This window comes from Platichthys flesus, chromosome 7 (assembly GCF_949316205.1).
Source record: "Platichthys flesus chromosome 7, fPlaFle2.1, whole genome shotgun sequence".
Classification (NCBI taxonomy): domain Eukaryota; kingdom Metazoa; phylum Chordata; class Actinopteri; order Pleuronectiformes; family Pleuronectidae; genus Platichthys; species Platichthys flesus.
This window is the reverse complement of record NC_084951.1, coordinates 12,917,190-12,935,845: the sequence shown is the minus strand read 5'-3', so window position 1 is coordinate 12,935,845 and position 18,656 is coordinate 12,917,190. Positions and strand designations below refer to the sequence as shown.

Here is an 18,656-nt window from a genome sequence, read left to right as displayed (position 1 = left end):
CATCAAAAGAACCCTTTGGGTAAGCCTAAAAAATACAGAGACCATATTATGCTTTGCATGTGCAGATTTTGAAATTGACTGTTATAGACAGATGAGTCAGAGATAAACCTGTTCCAGAATGATGGAAGGTATGTTGGAAAACAAAGAACAGCTCATAATCCAAGGCATACTACCTCATCTGTCAGACACGGTTGGGATAACGTTTCATGCAGCAGGACAATGAGCCTGAATATTCATCCAAAGCAACCGAGGTGTTTCAACGGCCAAAGCAGTGTGATGTTGTTGACTGATCGAGTCAGTCAGAGAGCGGCAGTCAAATTCAGCATGTGTTTCTTTGACAGGAGGCCAAACTGAAAATAAAAAGGTCCTGAAACGAAGGAAAAGGAAAGATGGCAGCAGTTCAGACCTGGCAGGGAATCGCCAAAAGCAGTGTCTGGTAATGTGAGAAATGTGCAGTGGACGGCGAGCAGCCAGCGACTGATTTGCAACCTAAATGTCAATGTTAATCAGATGTTTGTGAGAACAATGCTCTGTCTTGCCCCTGGCACTATCACGCTCTGTTAATCACACACACACACATATATATATATATATATATATATATATATATATATATATATAATTCCATTCACTTTGTATTTCCTTCCGGTGTGATCATTAGTATCAAACACCAGAATACAAAACAATACAAACCGAGGAACACTTGTAAAGGAATATGTTTATGATTTCTACACTATTGACACCTGTGTCATTTTTTTTAATATAGGATTTGGTTTCTCCCTCTGGGCATGAGGCATGAACATTCCCTCATAACACAATGTATGTGATATATTTAAACACAGGCGAAAAAACTAATTCACCTGCATGAAACAAATATGGTGTCCACCCTCACAGGAAGACCTTTCTTTAAATGCTTTGGCAATATTATCCGCAGTCGACCACAGGGTTTACCTTTCCCTCACTGTGTTGCAAACAGTAAGTGAGCTAGATTTATGCTTTCGGTTAAAAACTGACTGTTGATTGCCCTCTGGTTCCTTCCCAAATTCCCCAAGGAGAGGGTTTGCTGCCTTGCCCCACTGCTCTGGCACCATCCCCAAAGTGAAAAAAGAAAGAAAGAAGAGAATTCCAGATAAATGAAGACCATATTCTGTTTGCTGTCTCCCAACCAGAGGTGTGGAGACAGTACTCTAAACCGTACTGTGGTTTAGTGTTAACATGATGAATGCACACTTTCAAGTTATTAAATGTTTTTTTCTCACAAGTTGATCTGATGAATCTGATTTAAAATGTGACTTCATATGATCAGAACTATAAATATACACTACAGTATTTCCTTTTAGCCGATCAAGGTAATAAAATTGATTGAAACTGTAAAACGTAAAAGTAGGCCTCATTAAATAAGATCCCTGTTAATTATTTTGTAATGCAATCAAGCAACTTTTCACAGTTTTGTAATAAGTTTTTTTTTCTTCCTCCCAAAAAACTGTGATTTTGTGTGTACATGTTAACTCTGGCTACCAATAGGCATCAGAGGTTTAACCTTAAAACATATGGTCATGGTATACATTCCAAGATGATTCCAGCTGCCACTTTGCCATGTTTTTCTTGGCCTCCCCTCAGGTTTTATCAGAAAACATTTTTGATGTGTAAAGTCTGGTGATATGCAGACTCACCACCCCTGCAGTGCAGTGGAGCTACTGAAGTAGGGAACAGAGAAACAACCTGCCTTCTCAGAGGCTGCAAATATGCAGGTTTGTTGTTATCAGCATGAAGAACAGTGATGTAACAAAGAGTCTGACAAAGGCATGAAATCAAGCACAGAGAGAAAGGGGATCACAACTGTGATGTAGAGCCGCAGATAACTTTTTTCAATACAGGCAAAAGCCTCACTACCTGCTCTTCATCTAGTAGGATGCAGCAGTAAAAGACAGAAACCTTTGCACACACACACCTATATAATAGTGTGATGAAATCTATATTACCTGGCTGTGGATCAGTCGCAGTCTAAATCCTAGCGGCATCGGTTGAATATTCTTTGAGGTTGAGTATATCGCTCAGGGATATGCCGGACAGAGACATATCTGTCACGTCACAATCGCATCTCACAGTTTGCTTCTCCCTGGGCAATTTCAGTGCACAGATTGCATTGCATCGTTTCAACATGAGGAACAGCAAGATGCCTCCATTATGAGGAACAGCTAATGCCCCTGGATCCCAGGGACGTCCTGCTCCATGGTTGCAGTTGAGGGACAAAGTGTTAATGATGTTATCAATTAGGTGCAATAATGTTCGGATGCAGCACCTACCAGTTCGAACCCCAACCATCTCCTGCCAGATGTTGCATTAGCTATTAGATCACATACTAATATTGCTGCTATATTGGACCATGCTTGACATAAGTATGTACTCTTATTGATTCAATGTTATTATATTATTGGTGAATGAATAAGCACGACCTCTCTGATTGGTTGTCTGGTTTCCAGACTAACGTACCTATCAGATGAGCTGTGATTATTGACTTGGTGCTTGTGATCTTACGCTTGTTGATTTAACCCTAACCCAAATGCCATCTCCTTTTATATTGATCTTCAACCCAATATCCATTAGCAATGTCACAGTCCTCCATTGGCCCATTTTGGGTTAAGGGGGTTCAACTTGGGGGTTCATGGCACGCACCATCACACGAAGTGATGTAAACTTACAAAAAAGTTGGAATTTGGAAGTTGGAAAAACATGGGTTCATCTCAACAAATACCATTCCTTAATACTGGTAATCATAGAGTTGTTCACTAGGACAAAACTATAAGCAGTTAACCAAGCTATAAGCACAGCTGCTACTGGAGACATAACCCTGTCATTTAACTGATTATAAAGGCTTCCGAAATAGAGTATGTCGGTCTGTGGGGGAGGAAAACTCCTGGCAAAGGGAGAACTTTGGAAGACATGAAGGGACGATGCAGTAATTTGTCTACATTGTGATTAAAAGTAAGGGCGCATGTGGTTGGCTGCAATGCACTTCCTTGAAAAACTAGAAATATCTTGTAAATAAGTAAATAAGGGTGTTTGTCTGCAGTTGTGCAGGATTAAGACTGAGCACCCAGCTGCTCATGACTCATCACCGTAAATCAAACATCTTCAAATACTCAGCCCCGTCCGCGCTGCCAGATCATAGATTGCTCCCAGTGAGTGGTAGCTCTGTTATAAAGGTGATTGGACCTGCAGGCAATCTAACACACACATATACACACAGACACACACATACAAGTAGAGAGCAGGAGACGTTGAGGGCAGGGCCCATGCAGAAGTGGATGTTGTAAAACAGAAAATGATTTAATATATTATATATATATATATTATATATATTATACATATTATATATATATATATATATATATATATAGTTTTCAGCTTGTTTTGACATGTTTTGGTAATTTTAGTAATCGCTTCCATCGCATTCCTCAGCTAATATTAGACAGGTCATGTAGCTTCAGCTGATCTGGAGAAGGTGGGGGAATATTAAATGACACTTTTCTGGATACTAAATTATGTAGCTCTCTACTGCAGCAAAAGGAAACACCTGGGTACTTGTTTTTTCTGCCTGAGGCTTGCCCAAGCAGATGATGTGGATGATATTTGAAAGAAAAATTATTCCATCTTAGGCTATAGCCAGCAGTTTTGGAAATATGATATGAACAACACATCATCTCTGCCGTTGTTTAAATATAAAATCCAAGCACTCGAAAGAAAATCGGTTTTCCTCACCACGTCTTGTTTCGTAATGATTATAAAATGTATACGTGGCTTCAAGGCTTTGACACTGCTGAGAAGCCTGGACTACGTTCTCTACTATAGTGGACACCTTGGTAGCCAGCCAAACCATACATCTATATATTTAATTAAGTCCTCCTGATTTTAACCTGTTCTAATTATTTATGTCAGAGTCTAGAGTAAGGTTGATTGTTTGATAAGTGGTGGGTGGTTGAGAAAGAAAGGAGACAGTGATCTGTCCATTTATGTAGCTTTTCACAGGAATCTGGCTCTGAACATTCTCCTTACAGTAATAACACAGAGGAGTTTAAAGCAATAAATGTTAATGTTTTCACGAATATGGTACAGATCGAGCTGTTATAAGGCAATACCCATTGGAAACTGGTACGACAAAAACAACCAAAGCCTGATGGCTCAAACTTGAACTTCCTCGCCAAAAGATTTGAGAGAGTGAGGATGAATGAACCTTTTTTCTGGACAAGCTTCAACATCAACTAAGTTCTCCCCCAGGGCTCTGTCCTCCCTCCTCTATGAATTGCTCTGTACATTATTGGCTGTGGCACTGCGACTGAAAACCATCACGTTGTGGGGTTTGCAGATGGTATGGTGTCTAAAAAAGACCCTCAGTTTTATGGATTATGTAAAAAAAGCCTTTTTAGAACTTAGTGTAACAAATACCAAGTGTGTGTGTGTTGATTGTAGATGTCATGACTATATCAACATCCTGTCATCACTAAAATGAATGGTCTAGATTTAGAAATCATTGAGTTTTACTTTGTCACTGTAATTTTTGAAAGACTGTAAAACCAAAAATCTTTTTATACAACTCCCTGCTATTTTACTGAGTAAATTTTTTTGTTCTTTTTCTTCAATCTTAAACACAAAATGTATTAAAGGTTCTCAACAGAAAAAAGTGTCTGAGTTGTCTGGCAAACATTTGTTGAAATGGAATCAGAATATATCGTGTCTGACAGCGTGTGTCATCTGTTTAATTTACCCATCAGACACAAACACTCCTTCTCAGACAGTTCAATGCTTAACGTACTACGGTGGCCCTGAGAGTAGACAAAGACATCAACTTGACTTCGGTAAATATTGCTTTTAATATTAGTAGCACATAAACATAGACTGCCAAGGTGATGTTTGTTTTTCTTTCTTCTTTTTTCACCTTTTATTATATTGTATCATTGTTTCTAATTGCCTTGTGCGTTTTATTTTATCTTGTGTTATTACTGCTGCACAACCAATTGCCCCTCTGAGGACATAAAAAGTTCTGCCTGTCTTGACTTGACTTGAAGTATGATCCATCTCTCCAGACATTTCTTTCGTAATCTTCTTGTCATGGTAAATCACTATGTGCAATCACTGCGCCATTTGTCCCTCAGGCATGTTTTGTCACTGAAAAGCAAAGTTCGGCGTGTGCAAAAATGTATCCATATAAATTATTTGTTTGTGTAAATAACAGTGTTTATTATTCTATTTGGGGGCACATTTGTATAGATTATAACAATATAAATTATATTATATGCAATTTAATTATCTTGCCGTAGTTTTGATGACTTATGTCAGAATATAGCATTGATTATATGGTGAAATAGTAGGGGATCAAGTTGGGCATTAGGTTAATCTTTGCATTTCCAAAGTGAACACATATTTTGGCTAAATTTAAACTTTAAGCCATATCTAGCTTGACATATCTACTGATAGTTGCTATCAAAGATAATACACATAGGTAAATTATTTGATATCTTAATTGTTGGATATAGTTATTGCTGGATACCAATAAAGGGTATGACTACACAGTGTCATTCTTTTCAAGGTTTTGGCACCAGAAGGTGGTGATGTTATTGTAAAGTTGAAGATTGATGATGAGTATAAGCTAGAGAGAAAGATGGTTTACCTAAAATCAAAATGCAGACAGTATCATTTAAAATACATAAATTTAAATGTGTGTGATACATTTTTAGCCTAATAATAACAACCGTGTAAATTCTATTGATTTGTAATTGATTGTAATTGTTTTAAATGTTTCCATCATTTAGATTATGTTGTCATCACTTCTTTTTTATAAATGAGGGTAAGCCAAATAATGTTGAAATAAAAAATTGAAACAATCCAATAGTAAACTGCACCACAAACTAGACACTCTCCAAAATGACCACACTCGATCAAACTACTCTAAATCACTTAAAACAAAAACATACACACACTAACAAGCTTAATGTGTCATGAGGTCGTTACCTATATTATAAATACATTTTGCGGCTTCACTACGGCAAAACCACTGGGACAATTCGTACGGTTACCACGGTAACGGCTGTTGTCTAACTCCACTACGGATCATCGAAGCCACGTGACGGAGCTTTGCTAACTCAACTCAACTTATTTGATTGTTTAACTACAATAACATTCACCACGGTCACGTGTTATCGCTACATGGTGCGTGCAGCCATGGCAAAGAACAAGGTAAAGAGACGGCGCCACGTGCAGACATGTTTGTAGTCCTTCTATTTGCATGATAATAGATGTGGATGTGATGCAGCATACCTTAGCTCGCGTTAGCTCCACTTTACTTCATGAGAACTCATAAGGCAGTAAAAGAAGACATCTAGGCGAGGTTGGTTTAAACTCTTTTTGGAAGAAATAGCAAATGACCAGGAAGAAGGTGAGGAGTTTGAAAATAAAGGTATAAGAGGCATAAACTCGGAGTTAGCTTTTAAACTTCATCATTTGCTACCTGACGAATGGTTAACAGCTTTACTCGTCATATCACTACTTATACTACAAATACAACTACTACTACTTAATAATAATATTAATTTTGAGCTTCTGATTGTTGGGATTTAATTCTTGGTTTGCTGTCTCCACCTCTGCAGACGCCTGGATACAAATGTTCATACAACTGTGGCAAGGTCGAGGAGCGGTGGGTGTTTTTATATATTTGCTTTGAAACTTCATTCAGAACCACAGTCAACAAACACCATGTTCTAATGTCTCCTCAGGGAGCCAAGAAGCTGTGTGCGTTTCAAATGCGGACTCCTCACCACCATACAGAATGTCCTGCACCAAAGACCTGGCTGGGTTGAAGTCAAAGAGTGAGCATGATTGTCTTGTTTTGTCTTCACACCAGCATCCTTCACTGGTTTATATCTGCTGTCTTTTCTCTTTCTAGCAGTGATGGAGATTGGGATTTCAACTGGTGTGACGTGAGCTGGCTCAGGGAGAATTATGATCATACGTACATGGAGGAACATGTGAGGGTAAACCACTTTCGCAACCATTATGAGGTGAGGTAGCATCGGTCCAGCCTGCTCTACGAAACTGTAACCTTGATATATTAGCAGTAATAGTCAACATATATATTTGTGTTTTTGTTTTATATAACAGCTGACTCGCAAAAACCTCATGGTGAAAAACCTCAAAAGGTACAGGAAGAGCCTTGAAAGAGATTCTGGCCACTCAGAGGCATCCAAATGTGATTTCTTCCCCTGCACCTTTGCACTGCCCAGCGAGTATCATCTTTTTGTAGAGGAGTTCAAAAGAATCCCTGGCAGCATCTGGATCATGAAGCCAGTTAGTGAAAGACACTGCAGATGTAATCCAGTGCAATACAAATTCATTAAAATTAACTGGTATGTTTATTCAGGTGGCAAAATCCCAAGGGAAAGGCATTTTTCTGTTCAGGAAACTGAAAGACATCACGGATTGGAAGAAGGTAATGTTGGCTGATTTGATTGAATAACTGGGAATATATTCAATGACTAAAACAAACAGCCATTCAGACTGATAACACTGGGCTCACACAGGATGGCCCCCGCTCAGAGGAGCAGAAGGATGCAACCCAAGTGGAAAGCTACGTGGCACAACGCTACATAGAGAACCCCTACCTAATTAATGGTAACAAACTGGATGAAGCCTAATTTATTGTAAATTCCATTTTGAACATTCATTGAACATTCTAACAAATAATTTAGCAAAAAGACAAATTGGGACCAAGAGGATTCATGACCAAAACAGAAGAGTAACATATTCTCCCTTCAGCTCTTTTTGTACTTTTTCTCTCCGCAGGCAGGAAATTTGATCTGAGGATCTACATTCTGGTCACCTCAGTATGTATTGAGCATTTTATAATCACAGACGTTTACACAAAATGTAAATCTTTCTTAAAGCATGAATCAGTGTGTCTCCTTCTTTGTATGTTTCAGTATGTCCCCTTGAAGGCCTGGCTGTATCGAGATGGATTTGCTCGCTTCTCAAGCACCCGCTTCTCACTAAGGACCATTGATGACAAGTGTATCTTTTTTTCTTTGTTTGTGTCGTGACATTTAAGAGTGTCTTTTTAATACCAGCAATTCTCTGCACAAAGTGAGCCTTGTGAAATATTCAAGCAAGATTTGTTTTTTAAAAGCTCAGTGTGACATCATTTCTGAGGCTCATCCTCGTGGATAGTTACTGCAGCTAACTTCTCAGATTCTCCTTAATGCCTGTCATTAGATATGCATCTCACCAATGTGGCTGTTCAAAAAACAGCACCTGACTACGATCCTGAAAAGGTCCGAAGGTTAAAGAACCTCACATGATACAATGTTTGTATTTCCTGTTACAAATGTCTCTCTTTTAAGTAATTCTATGTTATATATTGTTGCATCGTTGTATCTATCTCTAAGTAGGGATGTAAATGGCAGATGCAGCAGCTTCGAAGATACCTGACTGCAAAGCACGGCACAGAGATGATAGGAACCCTGTTCATAGAGATGGATAACATCATTGTACGCAGTCTCCAGAGTGTACAAAAGGTCATCATCAATGACAAACACTGCTTCGAGCTCTACGGCTACGACATTCTGCTGGATGAGAACCTCAAACCGTAGGTGGTCCTAAACACAGTTCCCGCACAGCAACACAGTGCATCCACCTTATCGCCACATATTTTCCCTCGCAAACATGTGCTGCTCAGCCATGTTTGCTCACAAATAGGCACGGAAAAGCTCATGTCCTGACAACCAAACATGGTACATTTGACGAGAGATCATGGATAAGTCAACACAAAGCAGTAACTCTGCCAGTGTGCTCGAAATATCCTCATGACGCACAACAGTGTATCTGAAAAACTGACGGGTGTGCATCAAGTGTTTGCAAACTGCTGTAAATAATAACGCGCATACACTAATGCAAGTGTCTGCCCTTAATGCAAATATTATATTGGTCTTTCACATGTGTGTGTTAACTGTCGCAACAGGGCTCTAGAATATGTGTGAATAGAGTACCACCACACACAGTCAGTGAATAATGCTGAATAATTGTGCTGGAAGTCCTTGGCCTGAATACGACCCCCTTACAAAATACATCTTTACAACATTTGACAACCCTCCCCTCTTCATACTTGGTATCTCCTATCTAACCTGTCATCTAGGAGAAAATGAAGATGAAGAGAAAAAGTGTGAAGATGAATAGGAGAAGGCCTCCCAGAAGAGTAGAAAAAGTATTTTCTCACTGGACGTGCATGGGGGTCAGTCTGTCTTCCCTTTCACACCTGCAGTATGTGCAGAGCGCTGCTGCAAGGTTCCTGACTAGCTCCCAAAGAATGTGAGCATAATTCACCTTTACTTTCCTCCCTCCACTGACTTCCTGTCAGCTTTAGTATTCATTTTAAACTGTTCTTGATAGATTGTTCCTATCAGCCTGAACTTTAACTCCCTGCAACCAAGAGAGGTCACTCAGGCCCTCTAACCGCTCATTGCTGGTCACCCCTCGTGCTCTGAAAAAACAACCCCACAGCTCATGGCCCGCCTCTCCTCTTTGCCATTCAACTATAGCTACATATCAGCTACTGATCAGCTCAATGTTTTGCCTCGATCTCTGCAGCGTATCTGTGTGTGTATGTAAGTAAAGCACACTGGTCAGCTTTTGTAGTTTTAAATGTCCTATATAAATAAACTGAATTGATTTGACTTGTTGTATCCTATTTTCCTGAATTTATTTATTATTATTTAATGTTATTACCTCTTGGATTCTTAATCCTAGTCCTAAATTTGCAGTTGTTTAACTCATATTTGATGACATACAAATTGATGGACAAAAGGTCTACTCAAACAGCTTTAAAATTACTGTTATTTTTTATTTATTTGTTTTATTTGAATATTAAAGTTACCTAAATGTACTGAAATAATGTTCACACAGAATAAAGTGAATTGATTAAATTATTTTAAAAGGAAATGATTGACCTCTGACACAACAATATACATGTCATATCACAGACAATATTACTTTGCTCCATTTGATTTGGGTTCTGCAGAGAGTTCAAAAGGGTTAGTGAGTTGTTGTCAGTAAATACTGATGGTATTCCAGAATCAAGGCAGACATGAAGGGGCCCAACACCTAGATTAATGCCAGCACGTCCACGCCTCTCTAATCAAGCTGGTAGGAGTTGAATTTCTTGGAAAAGAAGCTAACTGGAAAATTCCGTACCAGAAGCATGAAAGCATAATCCAGTATGGGAGCTAAGAGAGCAAGAACGCTTTAATGTCATTGCAGATCAATCTGTGATGACATCAGACAATCATTTGACACTTTCAACAAAGCTTTTAACCTCATGTTTGCTGCCTCTCGCTGTTCGGCCTAATATCGGCTCAAAAGGTAATGCAAATTTCTGGTGAATGTCATCGCCCTCCATCTATTTCCAGGTGGTTGATTGAGGTGAATGCCTCTCCGTCACACACCCCCAGTAGTCAAGAGGATTACGAGATGAAGTGCAGGCTGCTGGAAGACACTTTGAATGTTGTTGATATGGAGGAAAGGTAAAGGCCTTTCTCTCATCATGTTTAACTTTTTATCATCAGGGAAGAACGTGTGTCTATGTTCATTCTAGGAGTCACAATATTAATCGATACCTTTCAAAAGTTGGAAGTATAAAGTAGAGAGGATATTTATTTCATAAAGCATTGATAAGTAGATCACAAGGTGATTTTCTCTTTCTGCCACACTGCTGCTGCTGAGCTTTAACTGTTTTTATCTCATTAGGCTGACGGGCAAGGAGAAAAGGGTTGGTGGCTACGATCTCATGTGGAACGATGGCCCTGTCTACAGAGAGGATGCCAACCCGGAAACATTTGGGAGTTCGTGTTTCACTGCCAACACACACTTGGGTAAGTGAACTGCTGAACTGAGGCAGGGCTGCACCTCATTCCTGAGATATAATCAAGCCAAATTTGACCTTCAAAATGAAAACTGTTGTGTTTGATCACAGGATATGTGGGTAAGCCTTTGTCAAGACTAATATTACTAATTACTGCACTCTGTTCTTTGTTGCAGGGTGTGTGAATGACAGAGACAAGCAGCTCCGTCAGCTACTTAAACCGTTTCCAGTCCAGAAGAAGATGTGATCATTCTCATGATCTCTATATCCAGGTATAATAGGAGTTGGGATGTAAGCCTTTGTCATCATCTAGGTGTGTGTGTGTGAAGCTTTCAGTGAACACAAAAAACACAAGTTCAGTGTGATGACCGGATCAGATTTTAAAACTGGATAAAATTGTAATGTGTTAAAACTGCTTCTACTACACAATTATTTTAATTATAGAGTTCAAAGAAAAGAATAAAGATATAAAATATTTTACTAGTGAATTCAGTTATTAGCTTGACTTAATGACCACGAGATTTGTAATATTTGGGATTGTAGGTTTGGGTCAATAAAAAGACAGTTGTGAATGGTTTAGCCCCTTGTGTGCAAAACATTTATTTCTTTGCCTTACAAATACTTGCATTCAACTTTGAGAAAATACATACCACAATCTTTCTGCGTGCGTGTCAATAGCGTACACATCAATAATAACAGCGCCACCCCTGAACCCCTGATCTATGGCTTGGATACTTTACATGAATGTGAAGTAACGTGGTGCAGTCTAGATAGATGTCACTTACTCTGCCCAAGTGTTCTAATTATTATTTTACACATGGTAAATCACAAGAAACACATGAGACTCTAATTTAACATGGTTTTCTGAAGACTTCAAGTGTTGTTCCAGCCAAACATTAATGATGCATTTCAATTTCACTGAATCCTCAGAATGGCCAATGGTACAGCATCAGTAGACAGGAATATACATTCAGCTCTTTTACTTAAGATTTTTTCTCTTTCTGTGCATGATGTAAACAAAAGAATGAACATGAGGAAAACAAGTCAACCACAACACGTTTCATAAATATAACTATGGCATATAAAATTTGGAAAAATATGCTTTTACATTCGTAGCAAACATTTCACCGTCTTCTTCAATGATATAAAGAGCTCAGCTCTATGCAAAATACAGTTTGTTATTAAGCTATTCAAACATGAAAAGCCCTTGTAACCAAAAATGTAAAACCATTGTACAAATATATCTGAAACAAACTACATTACTGCAGTACACACCACTCACTGTGCCCCCTTCTCTTCAGCCAAAGACGCTTTAACTGAATATGTTTCTTAAAACATGAGGCACTAAAGAAAATATTGCAACATCAAGTAATGTAAAAGCCTTGAAAACAAATACATTCCAACATCGAAAAAACTCCACTAGCAACGGCTACGGTCGTCTTAAATGAGTAACATGTAATAGTTTGTGTGAAACTTCACTATGAATTACTAATGCTGGAAGCTGTCCGACAGTATAATAGATGCTTATTTAGTGCTTATTTCAACAGTAGCACATTAAGAGATGAATGCAGTGCAACAGGGTTTAGTTTATATAAGAGCTGTCTATTTAGAATCATTAGTTGTGTTAAGGTTCATAATGAACATTGTGTCAAAACACAGCCTGATGATAGAATTACTTTACATTTGAAAAAACACTTCTGTTCTAGTGTCATAAATGTGATTTGATCTCTATTCTAGCTACTCTGCGTCTGGATAGTTTTGACCTTTTAAAGGCTGCACACCACTGACTGATTTAGACTGCTGTACAACAGTTACAACATGTTAGTATTGCACAGATTACACAGAAAGCAAGCATAGATTGAAGCTCCTGTACCAAGTAACTAGTGAGTAAAAGCACTACACTGAAGAACTACGCGGGTTACTTTGCAACAAAGTGCACATTTTTTGTTTTCCCATTCTGCTTATTACTGAGCGGGGCTTTGGAGAGCAATGGTGGCTCTTTAGCAGCTCTTTTCATGGAAGTTTTAGTGGCCTGACCTCCCACCTCTGCTCTCTGCCACTGCTTCTCCACTCTCTTAGAGGTGATGACCTCTCTTTTACTTGCGGCTAAAACGCGCTTCTCTGCACTGGCTCCTTTTATGTCACCGGGCACCTTTTTAACATCTGTCTCGGAGTTGGCTCTGACCCGGCTCTTCCTGACCTGACCTCTACAATTTGGGTTTGTCCCGGATTCCTGGGGTTGTTTTCGGGCGTTGCCTGCGGCCTGCATGTGCCTGAGATGACCCTTTCCGGCCGAGGGGCTAACTGGGGTCTGGGCTCCTCCTCCACCCCCACCTGGTCCTCCTGGGCTCCTGCCGTCGTTGGAAGGTGCTCGGGTTTCGCTGCTGCTCCGCTTCGCCGGTGCCCCGGGTCCAGCTCTGCGCTCAAGCAGAGGGCTAAGCCGCGAGTGCCGCTGGTAGGCATAGGCAGAGCAGCTTCCGTTGCACATCGGGTAGCGAACGTGACAGTGAGGGCAAACTGGAAAGCGGGAGAGCTGGTGCTGATTTGAGGCAGGTGATGGGGGGTTGTTAACAGGTGCAAACGGGAAGGCGCGCTGGCTTTGCCGCAACCCTTTAGGGGAGTTGAGTCGGGACGGTGGAGCTGTGTGAGGCCTGGTTTGGTGAGCTGTGGTGGCAGAGGGGAAGCTCTGTGGCCTCGTACGAGTCCCAGGTGGACGACTGCTCTCCGCTTGCACCGTCTGGATCTGGAGCCACTCCAGCTGCAGCAGCCGCTCCAGGTACTTCTCCAAGGTCCCTACGGGTTTGGGGCGGGGGGCACCACGGCCCTCTGTATGAAGAAACACAGCCAGCTGTCTCAGGCTCCAGCTGTTGAAGGGAGGAGGCAGAAATTCTTGGTAACTGTAGCTGGGTTTTTCACTCTCATCTTCATCACCCAAAGTCCCATGGGGTCCTGGGATCTCTGGGGGAAAGTCCTCACTGTTGATGACCTCTGCTCGCAGGTTGAGGTGAGGGGGGGTACAGGGGGTACAGGGGGAGGGCAGCACGGGCAGCCTCTCGGAGTCTGACAGATCACTGGCACTGTCAGTGTCGTCATCCTTCTGGTTGTAGTGCCTCCGTAGTGCCTCCGGGGTGGGGGCTGGGGAGTGCGTTAGGGGGTGCATTGGCATGTGTCGTAGCCCAGAGATCGGGGAGAGGGGCAGGGAGAGGGCCCGCCGACTTTTCCCCATCCCCGCACGATTCGGTTGGAGCTCATTGCCGCACTGTGACATGCGTTGATTTTCTGGTTTTTCCTCCTTCCTCTGCACAGATGAGTGTTTGCGGAGTGGAGGTCTCGAGTCTCCGTCTTCGGGGCTGCAAAGAGGCAGAGAAATGTCAGAAATGCCAGTTGGGGATTTAGGGATTTTAGTATACCTGAATCAAATCATTCAGTCAGAGCGTACACTCTTTTCCACTTATACCTGGAGAGTTTGCTTGGGTTCCGTGAAGAGCCACATTTGATCCTTCCACCATTTGACTGTGCAGCCTGTAAAATAAACATTATATAAATAAATTCTGACATTGTTTCTCCTACTATCAAAAGACAAACATATAAAATATGAATGTCTCTTTGGATTTTCTAAGTTTCCATTCACTCGCCTTCTGCACTGTTGTCCCTGTGTCCTTATCCTGACCTGGTCCTGGGAGGCCATTTTTCATTTGGCTCACTGCTTTCTTCATCTTGTTACCTTTCTTTGAACTGTGGAAAACATGACAGTGCTCCGTCAGTCCGAGGCAAAACATGACACATATAATTTACCATCAACTACATGCATACAATTAGGAATACCTGGTTACTGGTCCGCTATTTTCAGTGTTTTTCACCCGAATCTTGTCTTTGGCGACGATGCGTTTGAGTGTCGTGGATGCTGTGTGTTCCTGCATGATGGGCCCCATGTTGTTAGGTCCCCAGGCGGGGATGTTGTTGTGTGAGGAGTCCAGCGCAATATCAAACGGCACGGTGGCTAAAGAACCCAACCGACATCTCGGATCAGATACTCTATCCGGAGAATGAGGCTAAAAATACCGGTTTTCTCAAAAGTGGTGCAGTGCATCATGCGCAGATGTCGACGGTCGCTTTTCCGCTGCAGGTTGATCTCGTCCTGGCTTCTTATCGTCGAGGCGCGTGTGTAACAGCGCAGCGATTGTTTCGTATTTACAAATAAACTGTCTACAGCAGATGCGTCTCTTTCTCGACTGTCATCTTCGCCGCGATTAAAAATGCAAGACGGTCAAACAGCGCAGACGCTTGGTTCGGCTTGCTGTCCCAGTCAGATTGGTTTGTTTACCTGCTGCTCACTGGTCCACAGCTTGTGCGAAGGGAGCGTGCACGGGTGCATCATGGGAGTCGGAGTTCAGGCGCCCCGGTCGCTCCTGCCAAGGAAACCCGCAAGCGATCCTCGGTGAGTCCCCTTGCTTCTGATAAACAGTGAATACAACCGAGGAGAGCACACGACTCCAGACTTACACACACGACAGATGATGCGTATAGTTATCACAGTATGTCTTATTTTACTCGGTTTCCCATGATGCATCAGTAATATAGTTTCCTGCTACAATATTAGCGGATCTCCATCGACAGCACTGTATTTTCGTGCATGTGTGTTGCAGAGTTCTGTGTTTACATATCCGGTGACGCGCTCGCAGACGCCATCACGCACAGAAACGCGCAGCCATAACAATAAGCAACTTTAAATGGAGGCAACCTGGGCTACATCCTGCAGCTCTGCGCATCGCATCTTTCCATGGTGAGGTGATGTCAGTGTCTAATTTTAAAGAGGTGCATTGTAAGTCATGTTGCAACCGCCCAGAGAGGGAGAGAGATGAGCTGTGTGCGCGCAGGCACGTACTCACAGGGTACACGCCCACTCCCCGTCCTGCAAACCCTGTTTTGCTTGTTCTTACAGATTTGCAGCACACCACCATGTCATGTTAGGTAAAAAAAGAGGACACTGAAGTTACAGCAGGGTCGACATGCGTCTGATTCAAAGACATTTTGAGGATGGATGTGACTAAGTGATAGTAAATGGTGCTTTTTTTGGAACTTTTTTCATAGGTGAGCTGCACACCAGGTCACAGATCATGGATCGAGGGTGGTTTATAGGTCGTGAGAGGATTCCCTTGACAAAATCTGAGCAGCAGATGTCCAGCTTCAATGGCGTCTCAAGGTCCTGCATGACCATCAACTTGACTGGAATGCTCCAAGCAGATAAAACAAATGCAACGAAGAAGCCGATTCCCATCCGCCCACCAGGCCCCAGAGTGCCGTCTCTGCTAAGGGACTTAGAGTTCCACCGCAGCTTCTTCTGTGAACCCACACCAAGACCCATCATCCGAAAACGCTCCCACTCCCTGCCATCCAGCACAGAGGGGAAGAAACATTGCAGGAATGTTGGCGTACGGTTCGTGGACTCCTTGGGGCTGGACCTGGAAGACATCAGACTTTTCAGATCTGGAGAGGATCCATCGGTGCCGCATCATGTCACCTTTAGGCTGCTGATGGCTGCAGAGTTGGCAGACGGAAGGCACCTGGAGATTTCCTTGCCGTACATGAAGCCGGTTTTCTCCGAACACCCTGGCGTCCAACCAGGATTCCTGCGTCGTCTCTGTGAGCAGAAAGTGTGTCTGGAGAGGGTGTTCTGTTTCGAACTGGGAGTCATCGGCATCACCCAGGTCGTCAATTTGGACTTTGAGAAAGAGGTCACGGCTCGCTTTTCGTTTACAGAGTGGAAAAGCTGCACAGAAACGAAGGCCTCGTGGGTGTCCACCGTCACCAAGGCGTGGGAAGGAGGAGGCCAATTCAGTTGTGACACATTTCGTTTCCACCTTCCTGTTCCTCCGTTCCTGCAGCCAGGAGCAGTGTTAGAGTTTGCCATTCAGTACAAAGTTGGTGGGGATGAATACTGGGACAACAATGAAGGCGAGAATTATAAGTTAGTTTGCCATAGCTACAAGCTCACTGTGCCTAAAGAATGCGAGGATAGCATGGTGCACTTCATTTAGAACGCTTACTAAAGCCATACAGAACCCTTTTAGAAGCACTTTAGGAAGAGCAGTTTCAGATGTATAACTGCATTGTCACATAATGTTCATGTTGTTAGGCTAATGCTAGTAGAGGATCTCTTTGGGACAAGTTAGTTCAAGATTAACTGTAAATAAACTTAGGGAAACACTGGTGCACTCACACCTGATAGTAACTTAAGTGCCACTGTTTTACTGTTTTTAATGCACTGAAATTCCTGGCTATGAAGGCTCAACCATCCAATGGAGATGCCACCCCCATGGAGTGCTGAATATTCAGTGAAACTGAAACGACAGCACTTCCAGGTGATTATTTGACAAAGAAAAACTATACTTATACATTGCTGAACTTTCCCTATAATAGTTTTTCCTAAATATTTTTGGGTCTTGTCAAACCAAATCTACAAACCATGCAATATATGTAATTAAAGGATTTGAATAATGAAATCAATGCTGAGTTTGTTTAATAAAAAAGCACAATTGCATATATTGTCCAGCGTGTATTATTACTAGTATTTATTTGCGGCAATATCTCTATATAGGGTTAGTGAACATCCCAGCTCTCAGCTGTACTCCACTAGCTTCTGTGACTCAGTGTTTTTTAATCTATGTTTTCAGCTAAATTGGAATAAGCTGCTCTGCATAGAGGAACTCATTGGTGAAGTAACAAAATCCCCAACTCCGTCTGATACCCTCTGACATTAGTGTAACTGTGTTGGCTGAGTGAGACACGTATTAGAGGATAGAAAAACTTGTTAAAATTGACATGCCAGCATTTAAACATTTTAATGTATTTAATCAGAACGTAATCATACATGAATTTAGCTGATTCATTGTACTATTTAGTCTTGACTTACACTTCTATATAGGTCAAGGGTTGAAATGGTAATAATCTAGGAATAGACGGTACGTTGTGAAAGTAATATTATATATTTTTACCATGATTTGTACATAGTTATATATTTATGTAAACATATGTAAACATATAAAGAATACAAAAATAATATCAATAATAACTCTAGAATTAGTATAACATTACTTGTCTGTGATTTAATTAACTGACAGTAGAGTGGTCTAGATCTTTGAAAGCACTCTCCCCTGTCTCCCTTCATCTAACACTGTCAGCCGGTTAAATACTTGTTTTAATGCCAGCATTATAATTGCAACATAGCTCTCCATGTGTCAGCATGTTCATCATGAGGTTTCCTGAGGGAGAAACCACTGCCACATTGTATAACCTGTCACAATAACAATTTCACAACACTTCATATATGAACAGCAGCTGTGATTGGTCAGCAGTGATCACTTGGTAAACACAGACTGTACTTGACCTAAGGGTTGATCTCAACCTCATCCAACCATGATACAAACATATGGTGACCAACTTCATTTAAAGGTGAGGATTATACTGTCAGGAGACCAGGGCTGCCGAGGGTAATGGAAGATGTTGAATCCACTCTAACATGAATAACAATATGCAGCGTTATTCATGTTAAAGTGGATTCATCCAGTACAGAAGATCATGTCTGCATTGGTTAAAACGCAGAGAAACATGTTTCACCTTTTCCATTAACCCTAGAACATTAACGATAAGTGATAGTAACACCATCACTTATGTTGGGTATATTTTACCCGATATAATATATCCGATACGAAATACTTCTCATAAAAATATAAAATATATTAAAGTACAACAA

General features: G+C 41.3%; 3 protein-coding genes across 6 annotated transcripts; 2 read left to right on the top strand and 1 right to left on the bottom strand.

Annotated features, from left to right (window-relative positions):
- Positions 1 to 5,861: 5,861 nt before the first annotated feature.
- Positions 5,862 to 11,447, top strand: ttll9 (tubulin tyrosine ligase-like family, member 9). 2 transcript variants are annotated; one of them, XM_062391956.1, is made up of 14 exons: positions 5,862 to 6,234; positions 6,645 to 6,691; positions 6,771 to 6,863; positions 6,944 to 7,055; positions 7,156 to 7,341; positions 7,415 to 7,483; positions 7,575 to 7,665; positions 7,837 to 7,877; positions 7,974 to 8,061; positions 8,263 to 8,321; positions 8,439 to 8,635; positions 10,452 to 10,565; positions 10,789 to 10,913; positions 11,080 to 11,447. In XM_062391956.1, the coding sequence occupies exons 1-14, from the start codon at positions 6,205 to 6,207 to the stop codon at positions 11,148 to 11,150; spliced, it is 1,323 nt and encodes a 440-aa protein (XP_062247940.1). In that variant the 5' UTR covers positions 5,862 to 6,204; the 3' UTR covers positions 11,151 to 11,447. The 2 variants fall into 2 exon arrangements, with proteins under 2 accessions (XP_062247940.1, XP_062247939.1); XM_062391955.1 differs by having other exon boundaries at positions 6,941 to 7,055.
- A 21-nt stretch (positions 11,448 to 11,468) lies between these two features.
- fam217ba (family with sequence similarity 217 member Ba) lies at positions 11,469 to 15,249 on the bottom strand. Its single transcript, XM_062391953.1, has 4 exons — positions 14,729 to 15,249; positions 14,539 to 14,638; positions 14,361 to 14,425; positions 11,469 to 14,253 (listed from the first exon to the last, which is right to left on the bottom strand). Exons 1-4 carry the CDS (start codon positions 14,833 to 14,835, stop codon positions 12,822 to 12,824), a joined length of 1,704 nt encoding a protein of 567 aa, XP_062247937.1. The 5' UTR covers positions 14,836 to 15,249; the 3' UTR covers positions 11,469 to 12,821.
- Positions 15,250 to 15,253: 4 nt separating this feature from the next.
- On the top strand, positions 15,254 to 17,444 carry ppp1r3da (protein phosphatase 1, regulatory subunit 3Da). 3 transcript variants are annotated; one of them, XM_062391959.1, is made up of 2 exons: positions 15,254 to 15,341; positions 15,995 to 17,444. In XM_062391959.1, exon 2 carries the CDS (start codon positions 16,021 to 16,023, stop codon positions 16,939 to 16,941), a length of 921 nt encoding a protein of 306 aa, XP_062247943.1. In that variant the 5' UTR covers positions 15,254 to 15,341; positions 15,995 to 16,020; the 3' UTR covers positions 16,942 to 17,444. The 3 variants fall into 3 exon arrangements, with proteins under 3 accessions (XP_062247943.1, XP_062247941.1, XP_062247942.1); XM_062391957.1 differs by lacking the exon at positions 15,254 to 15,341 and adding an exon at positions 15,556 to 15,691 and having other exon boundaries at positions 16,000 to 17,444; XM_062391958.1 differs by lacking the exon at positions 15,254 to 15,341 and adding an exon at positions 15,574 to 15,696.
- Positions 17,445 to 18,656: the final 1,212 nt, after the last annotated feature.

Coding starts and splice junctions, on each gene's coding strand:
- ttll9 (XM_062391955.1), top strand. CDS start 6,205: ATGGTGCGTGCAGCCATGGCAAAGAACAAG. Junction 7,342..7,414: donor GCATCTGGATCATGAAGCCA/GTTAGTGAAAGA, acceptor ATGTTTATTCAG/GTGGCAAAATCCCAAGGGAA. Junction 8,322..8,438: donor CTGACTACGATCCTGAAAAG/GTCCGAAGGTTA, acceptor ATCTCTAAGTAG/GGATGTAAATGGCAGATGCA.
- fam217ba (XM_062391953.1), bottom strand. CDS start 14,835: ATGGGGCCCATCATGCAGGAACACACAGCATCCACGACACTCAAACGC. Junction 14,639..14,728: donor AATAGCGGACCAGTAACCAG/GTATTCCTAATT, acceptor TGTTTTCCACAG/TTCAAAGAAAGGTAACAAGA. Junction 14,254..14,360: donor AACCCAAGCAAACTCTCCAG/GTATAAGTGGAA, acceptor GCCTCTTTGCAG/CCCCGAAGACGGAGACTCGA.
- ppp1r3da (XM_062391959.1), top strand. CDS start 16,021: ATGGATCGAGGGTGGTTTATAGGTCGTGAGAGGATTCCCTTGACAAAA.